The 23,449-nt window shown below is 35.2% G+C and overlaps 1 protein-coding gene across 2 annotated transcripts in view; it reads left to right on the forward strand.

Moving 5' to 3' along the window:
* Window positions 1–15,874, forward strand: part of Ripalpha (RPA-interacting protein alpha) — an 81,611-nt gene extending 65,737 nt beyond the window's left edge. The window contains exons 6-7 of one of the 2 annotated variants that reach the window (XM_090400580.1): window positions 3,870–4,004; window positions 15,681–15,874. In XM_090400580.1, coding sequence (XP_090256706.1) covers window positions 3,870–4,004; window positions 15,681–15,710 — 165 coding nt within the window. In that variant the 3' untranslated portion in view covers window positions 15,711–15,874. Of the gene's footprint in view, window positions 1–3,866; window positions 4,005–15,680 lie in introns of both variants that reach the window. The other variant, XM_090400579.1, reaches the window with a different exon arrangement.
* The last annotated feature ends 7,575 nt before the right edge of the window (window positions 15,875–23,449 follow it).

The following is a 23,449-nucleotide window of genomic DNA, read 5'->3' on the forward strand; positions in this document are numbered from 1 at the left end:
CGATATTCGCTTGCGCTTCTCATTGTATGTTACAAGTGATTCCGATACTGCTTTTTTGGGCAGTGTATCGTATGCTTGCGCATCTTATTTCTGTGAGATACGAAACTTTTATTATTGGTCGTGGTGAGGGCGAAATATTTTTAATAAAGCAATTTTCTAATATGTAAATTTATTTATTAATAAATTGGTAACTGATTAGGAAAAAAAATATTTTTTTATTATTTTGTATATGCAGCATCACCACTTAAAATTTTCACTGGCCGCCACTGCATCTCACTCAGTCCTAAAATCCTCAACTTCTATTTTTTGTTGGTAGAAGTTCTTCAGCTGTCATCAGCAACACCCCACTTCCTGTCTTATTTTCTCTATCCTATCTGCAAATACAATAACTATTACATTCTATTACTCTAACTATATAATTTTCTGTCAACCAGATCTCAGCGATGCTGATAATTTTTGTCCAAGTTGAGCTGACCAGTTTGCTTTCCTATATTTCAGGTACTTTTGGCATTCATGTACCTACATTTCAACCTTATTACGATATGTAATGTCATTATAAAGCCATTCAGATTTGAAACCACTGAAGCTATATTTAGTATTTCATAATCATTTCTATACACATTCTCACTTGTCCCAGGATTGGCTGACCCCACACTTGACTACATTCTTCTAGTACTACTTGTTTTCCTGATCTTGCACTTCCAGCTTCTCACTGAACTAGTTTTCCTGATTCTGAACTTCCAGACTCTCGCTGAACATCACTCTATCCAAACATCTAACTTCAAAACTATTCAAATGTAGTCCATGCCATCAAATTCACTGTATACATCTAAACTGCATCCCAGTCTTCTCATTGACCCAGTAGCAATTAATGCTTTCTTCTCAATTCATTCCCATCACACAAAGGTAGCAGACTTGCATTCTCTCTCTCTCTCTCTCTCTCTCTGTCTCTCCTTTTTCGCTTCTATCAGCAACTCTTTCACATCTTCTCTCATTGCACATTTCTCACCTTTCAGATTATTTATGTCTTGGCAGACATATTCTCAGATGTTTTCACTTCTCTCCTCTGCATACTCACAGTTTCATGAACATCCTTTATTTTTGCCCCTTTGAAATTATATATTTGAAAAAATAAAATAAAAACCTGCAATACTTCTGAGAATATATTTTTTTTTTTCTTTGATCACTCTTAATTAGTTTATCCAGTTATGAAAAAAATTAGTGATAATCAAAACATTTGCACAAAACACAACAGTTTGCATGTGTCTCCATAGGCATGATAAGTGAGATAAAAAATAAAGGATTTTTACTTCTTACTTAAATGTCATTCAAGAAATGCCTTTTTCTTTCTCGTTTTTCTCCCCCAGAAACTTTTAAAGTAAATTTAATCCCAAATATGTAATGTAAAACATGCCATAGAATCTTGTTACATGAAGAAAACTGAAAATTAAACATTATTATTATTATTATTTATTTTTTTTTTTTGCATATTTTGCCTATTTTTGTTTAGGAGTACCCCTTTTATGATGTCATTGGCTTTTTACTCAATTTTTAGGGCATTACTGATGTGTTAAAGATATAGATATATGAAGAATATGGAGAAACTTCATAACTGTTAAAGATTGACAAACAGTTCACTTAAGCCTATGTAGTTTTGATCAAATTTATTTCATATGTTAGTAACTCACTGTACTCTATTGAAGTATACTCACTGTACTCTATTGAAGTATTGATTTGTTTTCCTCAAATATTGATATCTATATATAGTCCTGATTGCATTATTTTTGAATATTTTCTGCCACTGTGCTTTCACTGGTTATTTCATTTAACAATCTTTCAAAGTGATTACCATAGACATTTAAATCATGCTTACTTTCAGATTCTTTCATCCTTTTTCATTAGTTTCTAGAACATTTTGCTACTCTTGTGATATTTATCTTCTCTATTGTCACCAAAGTCTTTCCATGACTTTTCTAAATTTGAGTTGCTAAACTTTCCAGCCAGAGTTTGAAATCATATACCAAAAGAGTCGATAATATTAACAGCTGCACAAAAGCATTCAGAAATAAATGTTGAAAGAAAGATCTTTTGTTTAGCTATATATATGATTTTAAAAAAGGAGAGAGAAGTGTATTCAGAAGATTTATATATATATATATATATATATATGTGTGTGTGTGTGTGTGTGTGTGTTAGGATAACCAAGTAATTTTATAAACTTGGTTATTTTAACTCCTAATCCTAAGTATGCAAACAATTAAGTTTGTGCCTGAAACAAAGTTCAAGTCTAAAAATGTTACAACACCAGGGCAACTCATTGTAAAGGTGGGTAAAGCTCTGATCACTATTCTTAGTATTTTCCCATAATGTAAAGCACATCTCACTAGAAGATGTATACTGCAATGCATTATGGGTGGGGTCACTACCCAGACCGGTTTCAACCTTTTTTGAGGTCTCCTCAGTGAGTAGCTAGACCCTAAATACCAAGGTTTTAGTAATATGGAGCCTTATCACCTTTACCTATAGAAGTTGCAACAAGGTGTTTTTATTTTTAATAAAAATCTCTGGAGGAGATATAGATGTAATAATCTAGTGAGATGTGCTTTACATTATGGGAAAATACTAAGAATAGTGATCAGAGCTTTACCTACCTTTACAGTGAGTTGCCCTGGTGTTGTAACACTTTTAGACTTGAACTTTGTTTCAGGCACAAACTTAATTGTTTGCATACTTGGGATTAGGAGTTAAAATAACCAAGTTTATAAAATTACTTGGTTATCCTAATAATATATATATATATATATATATATATATATATATATATATATTATTAGGATATATACACACACACAGAGAAACAGCACACTTCTTGGGGAGGTTATTTTATAAATACCTGATCCAGAGTAGCTACTCTCCATATTTCTGTTTATTACATTGTCTGTTTTTGTGTCTTTCTGTTGTATATATTATGCTACACAGTAGTATATATTTTAACCCCTCCCCCTCCACACAAAAGTGGATTTTTGAGGGAAGAGGAGGAGGTCCTTTGCATTCTGCAGATATGAAAAGAAAGATTTATTGATATTTGATTTAAAAAAACAAAAAGAAAACTGCAAACTTTAATTTTTGAGCCATGCTATAGGAAATGCATTTAGCAGAAACTTCGTTTAATAAAGATAAATTTGTCATCTTCCTTATGTCATCTTCCTTATACCCTCTTTTACCTTGCGGTGTCGAGGGTCCATTGATCATCGGACCTCACTCCGTTTACAGGATAAGGTGGTCAGCCTTATGCCCCGGTGTATCCTATGGCCTGTAGTGTTGAGTTCTCAAGGCCAGTTTTGCCTGCTTTGCGGGATGAAAAACCCCAGAATAAACTGGGGAAAAAACCCTGCTGTCCACGCCCAAGACTGGCTAACTTGGCTATGGCTGAGGAAGATCCTTCAAGCTGCTCACGTCACCGACGGGAATCGAACCTAGGACACTCCTTCCCCAGGCATATGGTTGCGAAGCGCATAGCCACTAGGCTAACCGCGCGGACTAAAGATAAATTTATAAGGGATTAATAATTACCTTCTCTCCTCTGAACACAATCTTGGTTATTTACACAGATTAAGTCCATTTTTATTGCAGTTAATATGTGGAGCTAGAGAAGTTCATATTCCTGTTTAGTACAATGTTAAGTACTGTTAAGTCATTTTACATTGCATAAAATTTACTTTATTAAAGTTTATTATTAAATTTCCTTATGTTCAGACATTAAAAAAAAAGGATCTTTTATTCTGATTTTTATGCACTCATTAAAGTTATTTGATTATCACTTATATATATGTATTTTTTTTTTATATATATAAATATGGATACAGCAGGATGGGCTCACTCTACAGCATCTGAAAGACCAACTGCAGCAGGGTCTAGATTTACATAATAACAACTGCTATAGCTCTCCTAACTTCTCCATAAGCAATCTTGCTGAAATTACTAACTTGCTCATTACCTGTAAGGTGAGTTTGCCTATTTTTAATGTGAAAATACTAAAACCATTTTCTTTTTTGAATAACACTTTAATCAAAAAAAAAAAAATTTTAAAAGCAGGTCATCACTTTGGATTTCACTTATCAAGTGGTTTTGGCATTGTACTCATTACAGATCATAATACCCCTTTTTTTTGTTTGTTTAAAAGAAGACTTTCAATTAAAGATGTTGGAAGTTGTTGTTTCAACTAAAGAAGGCTGATACTGAAAATAATTGGGTTTTTATTGGTTGTAGTAGTGCAATGTATAAGTTAACTTACTAATTTCACCACTAAAATAATGTGTGACTTTGGCAGCATAAATACAAATATCAGTTTTAGCAATCATAAACTAAAAACACTAACAAGAGAAGATTATAGGAACTGATACAATATGAATAATGGAAATGGAGAAGGAGTTAGCACGAGTCATCTGCTATCCAGTATTGTTTGCAGGGGGTTTGCTGAAAAGTTGAAATCTGTTATTTGAAGGGATCCAATGAGAGATTTTCAAATGTCACACAGGATCAGTCCTTGTTTCCTAGTAATGGTGCCCACAGTTGATTCTTTTATCTGACAAGAGATGAAGTTGTCCTCTAGGTAAAGCATAGATTATTCCAGTCATTGTCAAGTATGTGGAGAAGTGATGAGCAGAGTTGTCTTCACTTTTGTGTATATATATGAATGACCACATAAGCAGGGATATAATAAATTTAGTTTAATCCTTTATCCAAGTCTGAGCAAACAAAGTTTGCACCTGAAAATATCTTCAGGACTGGGGTAAGGTAGTACAACACCGGGCAACTTGCAGCAAAAGTGGAGCAAGCTAACATCACTCCTATCTCAGTATCTCCAATAATGCAAAGCACGTCTCCTTGTGGATATGTATAATGTTATGCATTAAGGGAAAGGCCACTACTCAGACTAGTTTCGACCTTTATTGAGGTCTCTTCAGTTAGGAGCGATGTTAGCTTGCTCCACCTTTGCTGTGAGTTGTCCGGTGTTGTACTACCGTACCCCAGTCCTGAAGATATTTTCAGGTGCAAACTTTGTTTGCTCACACTTGGATAAAGGATTAAACTAAATTTATTATAGTCTGACCAAGTGAAAAATAAACTTTCGACATCTTTCTCTAAATCCAGAGTAATTTAATAAAAAGCTGGCACACGGTTTGGCAACTCCTATAGGTAAAGATGACCTGCCATTGCTTCTGCCTGGTATCTCCACCTCTGGGCCTGGCTCCCACTGAAGATACCTCAATAAAGGTCGAAACTAGTCTGGGTAGTAGCCTTTCCCTTAATGCATAACATTATACATATCGTAAGGAGATGTGTTTTGCATTATGGGAGATACTGAGATAGGAGTGATGTTAGCTTGCTCCACCTTTGCTGCGATTTTCCTGGTGTTGTACTACCTTACCCCAGTCCTGAAGATATTTTCAGGTGCAAACTTTGTTTGCTCACACTTGGACAAAATATTGAACTAAATTTATTATAGTCTAACCAAGTGAAAAATAAACTTTCAACATAAGCAGGGAATTTTGTAAGGATAATAACCCCTTAAGCACCCCAAGTGCTTAAGGGTCAAAGCTGTATAACTGAGAGGAGACCTCCACATAGCCTTTAAAGGAATGCAGAGAACCTCCCAGAGATTCTGACCTAATGTCCAGTCTTCACCTTCTCGTGGTGACCCCCTGTTGGGTATCTACCTGGATACTGAATGAACAAGGATGGACTGGCAATTTGGGATTTAGCCAACGAAATTGTATTCTTATTGGCTTAAACCAAAATACAAAATGATGGTATAACATGACAAAATTTCATACTGGCTGGGTCGTCTCCCGGTTAAACAAGGCCCCCGTTGCTTTTGCCAGGGAACCAGGGCAAACGGCAAAAATTCAGTGGAAGAAATCTGAAAACACACCCCAACTCAACATACTATCAACATAAGAAGCCTGAATGGCAAAGAAATGGAGCTAGCTGAGGAATTAGATAAGTACCAGATCGACATAATAGGGAGTGACTGAAACAAAAAAGACAAAAACTGGTCAGATCTTTCTGAGCAATAAATACAAAATGTTATATTCAGGCAATGACAATCAAGGAAAAGAAGGATTAGCCATAATATTCAAAACTAAAAAGAGGCTAATCTTGAATGACAGCAGTCTCGAGTAGAGTGATATGGGCAAATATCAGAATGGGGAACTGGACAATGAGACTCATTTGTGCCTATGGTCCCACAGAAGGCTCTACTAAAGTAGAAGTGGAAGAATTTTTTGAGGCTCTAGAGAAAGTTACTGACACAAATGAAAAAGGAAAAGTTGGTCCTTGTTGGGGATCTAAATAGCAGAGTAGGAAATGATTGTCAGACATACAAAAATATTTTGGGAAAATTTGGAGAAAAGAGCAAAGCTAAGAATAATGTCAAATACCTGTTGGATTTCTGCTTAGGACATGGACTGGTTATTACTAACACCATGTTCCAACATAAAAATGGAGAGAAGGAGCAAGGAATAAGAAGTCTCATTGACCATGTTATTGTTGATAGTGATGTTTTCTCCCTGGTTCAGGACACCAGAGTGTACAGAGGATTTGAAATTGGAAGTGATCACCACTTAGTCTTAAGCAGGATAGAATTTCATATTGAAAAGAAAAACGTAAGAAAGTTTTGAAGCAAATAAAAGTTGAGCAGCTCTCAGATGTGAAACTGTAGACTAAAATACACAAAGATTATTGAAGAAAAAATGAAGGAGTTTGAGAACAGGAACCAAACCTTGGAGATTCAGTGGCAAGCCTTGAAGAAAACCATGATTGATTCAGCCAGAGAGGCATGTGGTGAGGTTGTCTGCAAGGATAGAAAAACAGAACTCCGTGGTGGACACAGGAAGTTGAAGAGGTAGTGAAGGAAAAGAAGAAAGCATATCAAAAGTTCCTGGCAAATAAGTCAGCTTGTACTCTTAGGGAATACAGAGATAAATGTAAGAAAGCTAAACACTGTGTAAAACTAGCTAAACAAAAGTCATGGGGGGAGTGTTATGTTGTTGTTTTCTCTATATTTTACTTTATTCTATCTAATTAGCCTGTTATCTAATCTACAGTTGTGCCTCTTAAATATTAATTCATTACTATTTCCTCTTTGGATACTGGCAAAATTTGTATTATGCTGTGCCAGCCAATATCCTATAACAGAAGAGAGACTTGTTCAGGGAAATAATTCTAAATTCAAGGGATTCGCACAATAATTAATCTTACGCTAGCGCCGTGCAGATACAGTTAGCAGTCGTGACCTGAATCTCACTAAAGCAATAATATCTAAATTCCTTCCTGCCAAAAAGGTTCTATTTCATAAGTGGTGGTTTGAATTCGTAATCAGGCATAAACTCAGATATAAGGTACAAAACATATTTATTGGAAGAGTACAGAACATTTACAGTTAAGAAGATTCAAACATTCAATAGAACAAAACTCACACTAAGTTAGGGTTCATACTAAATCACATCAATGAAGTTAAGTAAGCTTAATCTTTCAACTACGAAAAGATAAGATTGAGTGTAAGCACAACACTACTAGGTTATAATTCTTTTCACAAATTGTTCACTGAATGCACATTAAACACTTTCATTAATACTCTATCAATAGTTACCTTAATTCTAAATTTCCTTAGTCAATTCTAGTCATTCTCAATCAAAATACTGCCTATCAACAATTTCTCTTTGTTCCACGGGGAAACAAAATTTCTTTGTGTCATATGACACAAGGAAATTTTCATAATTATGTGCTGATGTGCAGGTATCTCCTTAATTAGTAATATTTAGTATGTTAAATCCTGAATAAAGAATTTGCTTGTAAAGTTCTCTATTCAGGATCTAACAGAGGACTTTGGCAAGAACATAGAAAATAAATATCAAGAAGGTGACAAAATATTCTGTAGGTTGTAGAAGAAGCTAAGAAATGGAGGCAGGAGTGCTGTAAAAGAAGTTAGAGATAATAAGGTGGCATGAAAACGGGAGAAAAACATATCCTTGAAGTATGAAGTAATTATTTTGCAAAATTGCTAAATGAAACAAGCAGTGATAGCACAGTGGTAAAAAAACACTCAACAGGCATACAGGCAGGAATACATATCCATACTTGAAGTAGAAAAAGCCATCAAAGGCTTGAAAGATGGAAAGGCAGCAGGAGCAGATGATATTCGACCAGAAAGGCTGAAGTGTGGTGGTATAAAAGTCTTACAGTGGCTGCACTGCATAGTTCAGAAGGCCTGGAAAGAGGGACGAATTCCCGATGGAGTAGAGCTCTCATAGTACCCGTATATAAAAAGGGAAATAAAACTGAATGTGAGAATTACAGAGGTATTTCCCTACTGAGTGTTCCTGGTAAGATTTATGCAAGTATACTTGAGAAACGGTTGAGAAGAATTGTGGAAGAGAAGCTTGGTGAAGAACAAGCTGGATTCAGGCCAAATAGAGGCTGTCAGGGTCAGATGTTCTTCGCTTTACGACAAATAGTTGAGAAATCATGGGAATATAACAAAAATTTGTATTTAAGTTTTGTCTATCTGGTAAAGGCATATGACAAGGTGCCATGAGATTAGCTATTTAATATGATACAGTTATATGGTGTCAATGGGACATTATATCAAGCAATATTTAGTCTTTATTTGAATTGTAAGTCAGCAGTTAGAATTGAAGGTAGTACAGGAAGGTGGTTTAAGGTTAAATCTGGTGTGAGACAAGAATGTACATTATCCCCTCTGTTATTCATGATCTATATGGATCACATTATGAAGGAAAGTGGTATTAAACCTGATATTAAAAATTGGAGATGTTAATATCAGCTCTTTGCTTCATGCGGACGATGTTGTACTTCTAGATAAATCTGCTACAAGTCTGCAAGATTCCCTGACTAAATTGAATAACTGTTGTAATAGATATGGTATGAAGGTCAGTATTAAAAAGACAAAGACAATGGAAAATAGGCAGAATCTTTGAAAATGTTAACTGCTTTGTGAACAGAGAACGTGTGGAACAAGTAAAACATTTCAACTACTTAGGCATGATTTTTAGTGAAGATGGTAAGTTAAATATGAAAATAGACAACAGAATCAACAAAGCTGGTATGGTAGGAAGTCAGTTGAATAAATTTATATGGAATAAGAGAAAAATTAGCCAAAACACTAAATTAGCTGTATACAAGACAGTGTTTAAACCAATTTTAATTTATGGATCTGAGAGCTGGGTTAAAAACACTTGACCAGAGACTAGAGATCACAGATATGAGAGTCCTCAGAAAGATTAGAGGCGTGAACAGATGGCACCAATGGCAGTATCATATTAAAAACGAGGATATTAGGAAAGAAGTTGACATTGTCAGCATCCACAAATGCGTTAGCAAAGCTAATCTCAGGTGGTATGGTCACTTAAATAGAATGGGCAAGGAAAGATTAGCAAAACGTGTTCTCTGCTAGGTTGGTAGGAAAACGACCCAGAGGAAGACTTAAATATAGGTGGATTGATATGATACAAAGTGCCTTAGATGATAGAAATATAAGATCTGATAATATTGGAGTTTACAAGTAATAGACTGATTTGGAGGAAAATTGTAGATAGGAAGTTAGTAACAATGTAAATTTTTCATGTAGTACTATCATATCCTGTACACACCTTCAGGGTACATGGCAGGAATTTAATGATGATGATTAAAATGTTGAATATTTGCTACTAAAATGTTTTACATTTACCACCATCTTTTGTGATTTTTAAAAACATTTACACTAGGGTCTCTTTTTTATGCTGATTTGAAGTTATGCTTTATAGTACACCCACAGATACGAGACCTTTCGACACTTCTGCTCATGTCAACAGATGGAGAATCCATTCTGATAATAGGGTTATCCAGCGTTTTCCAAACTTTTCCTAGGACGGAACACTTCACAAATTCTGAAATTTTTATGGAACACCTTGGTTATTTTGTAATGTATTAATTAATAATTAATTGTTAATTTAGCTGATTTTATTATTAATTAAGAATTTATCATTAATTATTAATTAAACATCAATAAACATAAACATCATTAAATTAATTTGTGCTGATTTTCATTGACATATCCTATTCTGATCACCAAAAATTTATATTATTATAAGTACTTACGTGTGAATGCAGACTTTTTCTCCTGTGTTCTGATAGTTTTCCCCTCCTTTTGTACATCCTGGAGATTGCTTTGTAGGCTGAAGGTGGATGAATCACTATCTGTTGCGTGACAAACACCTTCAATAAGAGATTTCTTAACCCCAAAATTAAACAAAGACTCTTGTCTCTTATTCATATTAAAATTTAAATCTGTAGGCCTATTACTTTAAAAAAAATCACGGCCCTATGGTTTCGAAACAAGTGCTTTCACCCTACAATACGAATTTATGAAGAAAGTATTCAGTATTACTAGATCTTAGAACCAGATACAGACTACCTTGATCTTCAATTTCAGTGGAAAAATTTTGTTTATACTTCCTTGCTGATTGGGCACGAACATTTGCAACACAGATGTTATTTCGTTTAGTTTTGAGAACAGAGGATACGGCGCACATTGTTGTAATTAGCTTGCATGCAATTTTTATGACCGGTCATAAACAGCGGTATTTCCTTTCCCGACTGTTGAAAGGTTTCAATGTGTGAAAATTAACAAAAATTCATGAATACTTCCACATTTAAAAATACACGGCTTGGTCATCCTAATGTTTGCTACACAGATGTTATTTACATTCTGGATCTGAGTTTTTCGACATATTCACGAATGTTATTCTCCTCAGAATATTTCCACTATAACATATTTACTCATGAAAAATGCTTAGAATACTAAAATGACAAATTCCAGGAGACCTCGCGGAACACTTATTCACCTTCCGCAGAACAGAGTTTGGGAAACCCTGGAGTAATCAATCCATATTGTGGGATGAGTTGTTTATTATTACACGTTGGAAAATTAACTTCTCTTTTATTATCATTGTAGTTTTTAAAGTGGTAACTATTTTGCTTGTATAACAGTTGGAAAATGTTACCTATAAAGCACGTGATTTCGTGTGTTGTTGTTGACAAATTCGTTCATCGCCGTTGTACATAATGAACAGCGTGTTGCAGCACATTTTGGCATAACGTGTAAGCAGTGAACGTTCGTGAAGTTTAATTTTGCATGTGAGTAAGTGTTTGTCTTTTTATTATCGAAAGTATAAATTTTGCTAATTGTTATTTTAAAGATTTAATTTGGCCCATTGGAGAAAAAAAAAGCACTAAAGAAAAGCAATTTCTTTGAAAATGAAAATTGCAATTTTGATCGCTTAGCAAAAAGAGAGGGATCTACTGTGATTGGTTGACATTTTAATTTAGGCAAATCTACTATACGAGCAATTAAAAAGAATGAAGTCGCAATAAGAAAATCTGTCATTTCTGTCACAAAACTAAGTGCCAAATTATCATCGTACTCAAGAGATGCTTTATTAGAAAACACAAGACGAACGCTAGTAAATTGGATTGAATAATTAACTCAAAGAAGAATTCCTATAAGTGGTTATTTAATTAAACAAAAAGCTCTTCGGTTTTATGAACAGATGAAGCAATTGGAGCAGTCTACTTCTGCTTCCCAGGCTGATAAAGGATTTTCAGCTAGCAAAAGATGGTTAACGGGTTTTTATAAAGGAATGCACTTCATAACGTGAAGATTACAAAAGAGGTTGCAGCAGCAGATGAAGAAGCAACCAAAAATTTTCAAGAGACGTTAGCCAAAATTATTGAAAATGGTAGATATTGTCCCGATCAAGTGTTTAACGGTGACGAAACAGGATTGTTTTGGAAGAAAATGCCTAGTCGAACTTGCATCGCAAAGTCTGAGAAAAAAGCAAGTGGGTTTAAGGCAAGCAAAGACCGAGTGATGTTACTTTGTAGCAGTGCATCAGGAGATCGAATGTTGAAAACCCCTCCTAGTTAATCGATTTCTAAGACCACATGCTCTAAAAGACAAAGATCTAAAACTGCTGCAGGTATAATTGGATGGCTAATACAAAGGCCTGGGTAACAACTGCTGTATTTATATTTACTGAATGGTTCAATAATTGCTTTGTACGAAGTGGAAACATATATGAAGCAAAAGGCTCTAAATTTTAAAGTTTTATTAATTGTTGACAATGCACCAAGTCATCTGCATTTAGAACATCCAAATGTGCAGGTAGTGTGTTTTTTCCACACAGTACAACAAGCATTATTCAGCCATTAGATCAAGGCATAATTGCTACTTTTAAAAAATATTACTTTAAGCACACTTTTCGATTTATGTTCGATAAACTAGAAAATGAATCATTAACAGAAACCGACGCTTGGAAAAAATTTTGTATTTTGGACTGCTTAAATCATGTTGCATCTGCTATCGCTGAAATAAGACCACAAACTTTAAATGCCTGCTGGAAAGCAGCTTGGCCTGGATGCGTTGCAAACAGTGTAACCATGCAAACATCTACATTATCAGCTGAAATCATTACTTTGATACATGAAATTGGTGGAGAAGATTTTGATACAATTAGCCAGAACGATTTAGATGAATTGCTTGTGGATAATGCCTTAAGTGACAATATATTATTGGATATCGAATAACTTTAGATATCATCGAAGATCCAGAAAACGATAGTGAAGTGGAAGAAAAACCTGTCCCCCTCATGCAAATGTAATTCGAGAATGTCTTGAACTGTGCAATAAATTGGAAAATCATTTTCTTGTTAACGACACAAATTCTGAACGAGCCTTTAAATTCCAACGTGAACTGAAGAACTGTATGTCTGGATATTGCAAGCTGTATAAAAAATTAGTGAAATCATCATCGCAAAGTTTAATCACTAATTACATTGTCCATTTGTTTTGATGAGTGATTTGAACAGATTTGTAGAGATGTGAGCACAGATATTGTTCCTGTTTTGCCAATTTGTATTTTATTTTGTTGTTGGAGATGTAGGCTGTTGGGTTTGAGTTATCATCATTACTATGTTGATTATGTACACTAAGATGATTATAGATATTTTTAGGAGAATAACAGTTATTTAAGAAAGTCCTTTTGAGGTAACTAAGTTCTTGTTGAAGTTCACCTTCTTCTGACAACAAGGATCTCACTCGATGAGCTAGTGTGGAAATAATTCCTAATTTCTGAGGGGGGTCATGGTGAGATGAAGCATGTAGGCATCTATCGGTGTGTGATGGCTTTCTAAAGATAGAAATCTTGAGACCATCCATTGTTCTAGTAAGTTTTATATCTAGAAAAGCTAAAACACCATTAACTTCTGGTTCGGATGTGAAGTTTATATTTTAATGAAATTGTTTAAATGATCCAGAAAGGTTTGTAAGTTTTTTGGGCCGTGCTCCCAAATTAGGAAAATGTCGTCCATGTAACGTAGCCAGATTTTGAGTTTCAGTGTCACTGAGGAAATAGCCTTTTCCTCAAAATTTTCAAGAAAAATGTTGGCTGGCACCGGAGACAACGGGCTACCCATTACCAAACTGCTGTTCTGTTTGCAGATCTTGTCTTCAAATAAGAAGTAGCCTTAATCCACACAATGCACAAGTAACGCAAAAATCTTTTTAGATAACTTGTTTTTTAAAAGACTAAGGACTTCCTGGGTTGGAACTGGGTTGATATAGAAAGCCAACACACACACACACACACACACACACACACCTATGGATACCTACATGCTTCATCTCACCCCTATCCCCCTCAGAAATTAGGAATTATTTCCACACTAGCTCATCGAGTGAGATCCTTGTTGTCAGAAGAAGATGAACTTCAATAAGAATTTAGTTACCTCAAAAGGACTTTCTTAAATAGCGGTTACTCTCCTAAAAATATCTATAATCGTCTTAGTGTACATAATCAACATAGTAATGAAGATAACTCAAACCCAACAGCCTACATCTCCTTACCGCATATAAGTTCTCTTTCTCCTAAACTAGTAAAAATCCTGAAGAAATTTAATGTTAAAACATATTTCTCCACCTTTCCAAACTCTCGGAAAAGTGATAATTCTTATACACAAATTAAAATATCATGGTATACATCCATATAGGGTCAAATGAAAAATAAACAATAATGCTTACAAAATTGATTGCTAACTTAAAAAGAATCACAGTGATGACATTTTTTGCATGTTTGTTTTGTGCTAGTTACCTTGTATATTTAGTAGTATAGTAAGTGATTATCCACAATGCTTACCTCTGTGAGAATATCCACGTATTGAGGTTATATTTTCGATAAAAGTGAATTTTTGTCTTGCTTTATAATAAATAGCGAAAATTACTTATATCTTATGTAATTATGAAAAACATTTCTATTAATTTTAATTTATCTGCCTAAAAGAAAAGTCAGAGTTATGCAGACTTGTAGATACACACTTGTGGTACTTCGAATTATGACTAGCAATGCCATCTAGCAACTACTACTTTGTGAACATAATGGATAACTAAAATATAAAGACAAAAGGCTTCAGTTTGGCATTGATAGGATATTGAAATGGAGGATATTAGATCCATTCATATTTTATAACCAAATACAGAAAGACACCGACAAAGTTTAAGTACCTTTAAAAAAAATTTATCAGAATGCATGTGAGAATATCATTTTTGATATCAAAGTTGCCTTGGTTTGCACAACTTAAGATACAAGCTGTGCTCAGAGTCCATATGTTTGTCTTTTATTGGGCCAACAGGCTTCTTGAAAATTTTAGAAACAGGTTTCTTTCTATATTTGGTTATAAAGTATAGCTGGATTTGATAATACTTTTTATTTTAATGTACTAATTGGTTTTCTTAGTAAGCTGATGCACAACTGATAATGTCAATGCCATTTTGTTTCTTTCTGCTTTTTGCAAGCTGTCTTATTAGTGAACTTAGGTAGATACTTTTTAAAATAAAATATAAATCTTAAATATGTCTGAGAAACCTATTTTAAAAGCAATGAGAATAAATGCATGTATTCACAATGTGATAAGAAGGGGTGCATTATAAATATGGAGACAAAGTAGAAATTAATAGACAGTGCAAAAAAGTTAAGTTCATAGATATTGCATGTGCTTATGAAATGAATGAATAGATTGTTAGAGCTATTTAAAAGATAAAGTTTGACATATGCAGCTCATGGAAAATTCGATCAGTGCAATCCGTGATCACTTCCAAGAAAAGAAGCATATTAATAGAAGAAATGGAAAAATTATTGGTGATTTTAATTGAAGATATGCAAATATATGTTATTCTTATATGTGAAAAAAACCAAGGTGCTATTGCATGTCATAAACTGATTTACAACGATGGGGGGAACTGTTGGAGTAAGGATTGTATACAGTATTATATAACTGTACATACAGTATTATTGAACTGAACATATATCTGAAAAATACATTATTTGTAAGCACACTTCAACTTGCGCAATTTTTGTCTTGCACAGAAACCTTCAGAATGAAACCATGGTTATCGTACTTGTATTCACTACACGAATTGCCATCTGAATGTATTTCTATAGAATAATTGGTGTTGATTTGCGTAAATTCTAGGAATGCAATACAAGTGTAAATTTTGATCATACTGTATATACAAATGAAGTTAATCAAATATCACATTTAAAATAGATATTTATTCATTTTCAGGCATGCGATTTCCTCTATATTGTGATCTAAGCATGTGATCATTCATGTACAGATTTTCTGCATTGAAAGTCTTCATTTTATGTATATAATTTCAGACATCTTTATTTTAATTACTTAAAAAGTTTTAAAGAACTTATTTTTTTTTTGTAACATACTTGTAGGCTATATTTTACTAAATAAAATATTATCCCTCCAATGTGTTAATCTTTATTTGAAGTTATACATGTGCCTTTTTTTTTTTTTTTTTTTTTTTTAACTTGAGCATTGTTTTCAGTCTTCTTGAAAGACACTTAGAACCTCTTTATTGTCAGAGAAATTTTTGAATATTGTTGGCTCTTGAAAAAACACAAAAATGTTAGATCTTAATTTTAAGCAAAGATTACCCCTGATCATTTTAAAGGATGAATTATCAACATTTGGTTAGTAGTAGATAGATGATATGATAGTAGTAGATGATAGTACTACATAAAAAAGTTACACCATTACTGACTTCTGATCAACAATTTTCCTCCAAATTAATCTGTTATCTGTCAAGACTCTGTGAATCTTATATTTCTGTCTTCTAAGGCACTTTATTACTGTATCAATCCACCTACATCTTAGTCTTCCTATGGATCTTTTTCTTGCTAACCTAGCTAATAACACTTGTTTTGCTTATCTTTCCTTTCCCTGTTTAAGTGACCACCTGAGATTAGCTCTACTGACACGTTGCTGAATATTAACAGTGCCAAGTTCGTTACATCCTCATTTTTAATGTGATACTGCCATTGATGCTATCGTTGCACTCCTTTAATCTTTCTCAGAACTCTCATATCTGTGGTATAACACCAGTCTGTCTTTGATCAAGTGCTTTATTTCTGAGCTCTCAGATTGATAAGTTAAACTGGTTTGAACACTGCCCTTTATACAGCTAATTTAGAGCCACCTTCCTGATATTTATTTTCTATGTTGTCAACATCTTTCCATGACATTTAGCTAGTTTTACACAGTACTTTGCTCTCTCTCATTTTTCTTATTCTCTAAGAGCACAAGCTGACTTACTTGCTAGGAACTTTCAATGTGGTTTCTTCTTTACCTCGATTACTCTTTAACTTCCAGGATCCACCATGGAGTTGTTTTTTTTATCCTTACAACTTCACCACATGCTCCTCTGGCGGAATCAATCAGCCAGATGGGAATCAATATGCTAGCTTGGTTGGCCAAGTGGTTAGTCTACCTGCTCTCCAATTAACAAGTCACAGGTTTGAATCTCACTGCTGGCATAGATATTTGTGATTGTCTGTAGGCGAGACATGGATTTCATTGCACTTCTTATCGTAGGCTTGAAGTGGCTTGAAAAGTTCCATGTTTGGCCTCTAGAGCAGGGATTTCTGGATTTCTGGCTATGTAAAAATAAGTAAAAAAAAATTCCAGTATATATAATTGATAAAAATGGAAGGGGGGAATCCTTAACCCACCATGATACAAATGCACTGTAGGTTTACTAATTAACCTTTTTGTGGGTGGGAACCACTAATAACATTTTCAAGCCATTTCAGGCCTTATGAAGTAAGCAGGGTGATATAACACCAGACAGTGCAATTCATCCCCCACCTAAATTTCATAAGTGTCTATACTCATGGTGCGATTTGTACAACCACAGCCTGTTATTTGGAGAGCATATATACCACGCTCTGCTAACAAGGCCACATACATGAATAATTATAAAATATTTAATACTTTAGATTACTGAAAATCATGGAACTCCTGAAATGTTTATAAATATAAATAAATGCTCTATTGCCAAAAACTTTTCAGACCCTTTTTTAATGACCAGGTTTAAAGAGTTTAATTAACATACCTGTGTCTTGAAGGTAAAGATGGTGAAAACTTGACTTGAGTCTAGATGGTATGCGATTTAAAGTAGTGGGTTAAAGAGAGCGATGTGTTGAAATTACATGAAAATGGACAATTTTAAAATGAACGACAAAAAGGATAAAACTGAAAAGATGAATTTGTAAACTTTGGATTTTGAATGAACTGAAAAAAAGAAAAGAAAAAAAAAATTAAATACTTAACAAGCCAGCAATGAACATGACTGGTACTGGCTGTTTTGTTACAGTAAAACATCCTCAGAAAACTTGAGCCAGTTGCGTGGCCTTTTTTTTTTGTACAGTGTTAGAAGTTGGATTGGTTTGAGAGTACAGAGGAGTAATTTATTTTGTTTAATTGCCACGAAGGGGGCAATAAATAGGGTCTTTTTGTATTTTTGGTACATTGAGTGGTTCTTATTTGCCAGCGATTCAGAACAACGTAATTTGGCTTCATTTTCTTGGAAATCGATGATGATGACCTTTTTTGATTTCAGGGGTATTGCACTGCATGCAAGGATATTTCAGCAGTAGGATTTTGGTTGTTTTTGGTTTCTTGTCCTTTCCCCACCTTCCATAAAATGAAATATTCCAACTGAAATCCTGTATTACCCATTCAGAAATTTCTAAGTTTCAATCATATATATTTTATCAATCTATTTCAATGCTCTCCTTTGCACTCTATCCATTGTATCAGAATCACAACGGAGACCAGACCTACGCACAGTAGTCCAAGTGAAGTCTTATCAGGGCCTTTTATAGAGGCAAAATGACATCCTTTTCTTTATGTGTGAATGTTTGTTTCAGCATTGCAATTATCTTTCGAGTTTTACTTCCAATCTTTGCTATATGTCCCTTGAACTTCAACTTCCTATCTACCAAGATTCGTAGCCTGATCAGTTTCTTCTAGCAATCCCACCAATAATACAACATTGGATATCTAATCACGCCAAAGTGCATGACTTTATATTTTCTGACATGAGGTGACATCTATTTTCCCATGCCCACAATTCCAGCCTATTCAAATCATTCTACAAGTATCGCATATCAACAGCACTCCGATTTTCCTATCACTCTTTGCATCATCAGCAAATAGCTGTATGTTGCTTGTCAAATCCTTCCCAATATCATCAAAGTCCAGATTGAATTATAGTGGCCCAATAACTGATCCTTGTGGTACATCACTAGTTACCTGAAATCTTGCATGCTCACATCTCACTTTTTGATATCTGTCAGTGAGCCATCCTCTTATCCAGGCTGATATTCTATAATCCAAATCCATATTCCCGAATTTATACGTCTTCTATACTGTATTCTATCAAAAGCCTTAGCAAAAGTATCATCGTGTGTCCTCTTCTCTAGCTCAATATTTAAATATGAGTTTATTATATATGTGTATGCATATATACAGGGTGTCCCAAAATTCACGCAAGAAGTAATTTTGATAGAAAACAGGTTTTTAATTTCTTATTGATTCATAAAGTATACAGTATAGGGTTATGCATGGAATAGCATATCGGGTAAATGGCCTCCACGGCTTTGCTGGCACATACGCACTCTTTTGTCGAAATTTTCCATGACCGTTTTGCATAAATGTGGCTGAATTTCGTTGATACAGCGCTCAATTTCCTCCTTCAAAGCGTGGGTGGTCGTGGGCTTGTTGGCATAAACCTTAGACTTCAAAAAACCCCAAAGAAAAAAGTCCAACGGCGTTAAGTCACATGATCTGGGCGGCCAATTCTGATCACCAAAACGGGAAATTACACGACCAGGAAATGACTCGTTTAGTAATTGAATTGTTTTTTCTCGGGCTGTATGGCATGTGGCACCGTCTTGTTGAAACCACATGTCGTCCACATCCATACCTTGCAATTTAGGCACAAAAAAACTGGAATATCATGTCGCGATAGCGAGCACCATTAACTGTTATTGCCTTACCAGCCGCATTTTTGAAGAAGAATGGACCGGTGATGCCTACAGCCCAAACTCCGCACCAAACAGTGACACGTTGTGGATGCATTTGTTTCTCAACAATCACTCATGGATTTTCTGAACCCCAAATGCGACAATTTTGTCGATTAACGAAGCCATCAAGATGAAAATGATTTTGTTCGAAAAATAAGCATCCACTTGTTGTTCCATAATCCATTCAACGAACTCTCTTCGCTGTGTGTGGTCATTTTTAATAACCCTGAACTGTCACGCTGTCTTTTTTTTTCTCGTTGGCAACACTTTACCGCGCAAATGGCGCTAAATTTAAATCTTGCGTGAATTTTGGGACACCCTGTGTATGTGTGTATTATAATTTACCGAAAATGGACAAAAAATGGAAACACTGAGCAATTGAGTCGCGTTATCGGTAGTTGTTATGCAGCGTTTTGGATGCACCAGATGCAGTTGATATGCAAATGTACTCCCAACATTGCTAGGAACGTGTGTGTATAAACGCCTACCGCCGTTTATTGTATGTTAGAATGGAATCCAGAGAGTTCCTCAGTGACTTTGAAAGGCGCCTGATTATCGGAGCCAGGAGGCAGGTGCATCTGTGACCAGGACAGCTGAAATTGCACTGTTAGTCGAGGAACAGTCTCTAATGTTATAGCAGTCGATAGAGAAACATCATAAGCGAAATGCAATTACTGCAAGAAAGGGACGTTTGAGCAACAGTGCGTTGTACTACGAAAAATAGGCGGGATATTGATGAGCAATTGTGTGAAAAATTCAACACCGGTCATGAGAAACTCGTTTCAGCAAAAATTCTATGCCAGGAACACACACGGTTGAATATATGGTCGGGTTGCTTTACACAAGCCTTTGATCACTCCCGTCAACGCAAGTCGTCGCGTCTCCAGTGGTGCAAATATCACAGGCAGTGTAGTACACAACAATCGAGGGATGTGATATGGCCTAATAAATCTACGTTCACACTTTTTGCTGCAGACCACAGAATACGTATGTGGCGTCAGCCGATAGAACTTACCATCCGGAATGCTGTTGCTAACTGTGAAAAGGTTTGGTGGTTCTGTTATGATCTGGGGCGCATTCTCATAGTATGATTTAGATCCACTTGTAGTATTTGAAAGCAAAGTGGATGGTGCACGTTATATTTCAATCATAAAGGATCATCTTCATCCCAAGTTGACACACTTTTCTCCTTCACAGCCGGCCACGTTTCAACAGGACAATGCTCCCATTCATCGAGCAAATGTAGCCACCCAGTGGTTTTGCGGAACAAGACGGTGAGCTGTATTGCCATCCCAATCGCCAGACTTAAAAATTATAGAACATTTATGGGATATTTTGGAGCGAGCTCTCAGGCGTTTCCCACCTCCAAAGAATCTCACTGGGTCAATTCCAAAGGCGAATTGATCCAGTTTCTGTTGGATGAGTGGTGTAAAATTCCTACTATCAAGTTCCAAGCACTGAGAGAGTATCTCCCTCGAAGAATCCAGGCTGTACAAGACGTCCACGGCGGACGAACGCCATATTAATCGAAACGTGCCACTGTTTCCTTTTTTTTTGTCCATTACCTGTACATGGACAAATGTACAGGTAAAAATGTGAGTAAGATGCTAAAACAAGGTTTTCACTCTACAGACCCATTTTTTTTCATTCCTAAGTATCAAATTCTAAAAGTTGCTTTGATGAAGTATTGTTCTGTGTAAGAAGTCTAACAAAAGATATCCCAGATGAGGGATCTTTATTTTATTTATCTATTTATTTTTTTTTTTGTAATTGGTAATTGGTTATTACGACAATTATTTTGGAACACATTGAAAATGTAAAAGAACAGACGTTAACTTGTTTAAATCCGACGATTGATAACGAAGTTATCGAACAGATTGGAAATAAAGTAAGAAAAGACATGGTTAGTAAAATAAGTGATGCTAAATATTATTCGATTTCATCCTCATATTTTCTGCATATTTTTTTCCCCAATACTTGCACATTCGTTGCAAGTATTGGAAAAAAAAAAACTGGTTTGGGACTTGCAATTAATGTTCTAGAAAAATAGCATCAGACGGATTAGAAATTGAAAAAACTGCAGAGGACATGATTACGACATGCGAATGAAAATGCTGTTGTACGAAAGCGAATGTGTGTGTGTGTGCGCGCGCCTCGGTATGGTAGAAAAGAATTGAAAAACGGCCACATTTGATTATGAAGCTTGTACAGGAAAAAACGGAGTGAATTTGGTGGCAGAATGGATTTATATAATCTTGTATACCTTTGTGATCTTTATGTAGACTTTTTCAGTTGAAGATGATTTTGTTGATCTCATACGGAGCAGGATTTGTGATCCTGCATAAACGCAAATCAGCCATCGGAACAAATACAATTTACAGTTAAAAAAATAATGGTGGTGGCAGTGATAATGTGCGGTAGATGGCGTAGGAGAAGATTATAAAACGGAAGCTGCAATTATTTGGACACATCTGTAGAATGAGTGAGGACCGGAAGATAAAGACATTTATGTTTGGTATTTTGAATGGTTTAAACAGAAGAGGTAGACCATACAGAGAATGGATAGACGATATAAAAGACTGGTGTGGAATGGATGTACAAAAACTGCGACACTGTGCACTGGACAAAGAAAGGTGGAAGAAGATAGTGAAGCAGGCATCAGACATCAACGGTCAGTGAGCCCATGATTCATGATGATGATGATGATGAGATGGCGTAGGAGAATTAAGTAGAAGAGAAAACGGTGAGATTTTTCTGGTGGAGTGGAGTAGATGAGTCCTTGGAGGTGCCAAGTAATAATAATGATATTTTTTTTCAATCAAACTTTATTATTTATATATATATAATATTTATAATGTATTACATGAACACTATTATGCATAACAGATACTTGCACGTACATAATATTTTAAAATAATAATAATAATTGTTTATAACATATATATGTATATATTATTTTTATATTTTATATATTATATTGGCAGTTTATGATTACTTGAGTAAGGCAGGCTAATCCCACCTGCTTCTAAGCTAGGGTTAGCTTTTATGAGGAGAGTGGGATTAGCCTTCACCATTTCTGTTGTTTGGTACTGTTTATGGATGAAATGTAGGCGTTGGATGCTAGTGATTTGTGATGTATATATAAGTGCTAATGCTATAATAACTGTATCGGTATAATTTCCAGAGTTCCTTTTAATGTTCTGCAGTTGTCTCTGTGTTTTAAATTTCTTGGTAGGTTGTTGAATAGCGTGGGTATCAGATGCGATCTCACAAAAGAATCGTATGAATTCTTGAAGGGTCGTGGGATGTAAAGAGTTGTTGTTGGTCGTGTCATACGATATGTGTCTCTGTTGTTACGACAGATGATGTTGAAGTAATTCCTTAGTAACATTATGTAGTGTTTCAGATTTTTAATACTCAGAATTCTGTCTATCACCATAAGCGGTTAGGATGTTGTGTATAAAGTCTCCAAATTAATGTTGACACGCTTTTCCTATGTAATGCTTCTAATTTTGTTAGGTATAATAGTGATGTAACACAATAAACTGTAGTATTACAGACGTACACAATAAACTGTATTGCAGATGGCGATACAGTTTATTGTGTACGTCTGTAATACTGCAGAGCAGAAAGCAAATGGAGAAACTACTGCTCTATTCTCTCTCCAGACTAACCACCATGGCGAGCAAATCTACACAAATGGCCCCGAGTTACCGGCGTCCCTTAAATGGGACAGGGGTGCGAAGAATCCCCGGGCTCAACATGGTGCGCTCGGTAAAACTAGGAACCTGGAATGTCAGAACCTTGTATGAAGCAGGTAAGCTAAGAAAGGCTATCCAAGAAATGAAAAGACTTGAAATTGGAATTATAGGAATGAGTGAAGTTAGGTGGCCAGGATCAGGCAAAACTCAAGTCAATGACATGCCATGTATCACTTTGGAAGTTGTGAAAACA

The sequence above is a fragment of the Typopeltis vanoorti genome, chromosome 11, assembly GCF_054136105.1.
Source record: "Typopeltis vanoorti isolate ZY-2024b chromosome 11, IOZ_Tvanoo_1.0, whole genome shotgun sequence".
NCBI classification, from domain to species: Eukaryota; Metazoa; Arthropoda; class Arachnida; order Uropygi; family Thelyphonidae; genus Typopeltis; species Typopeltis vanoorti.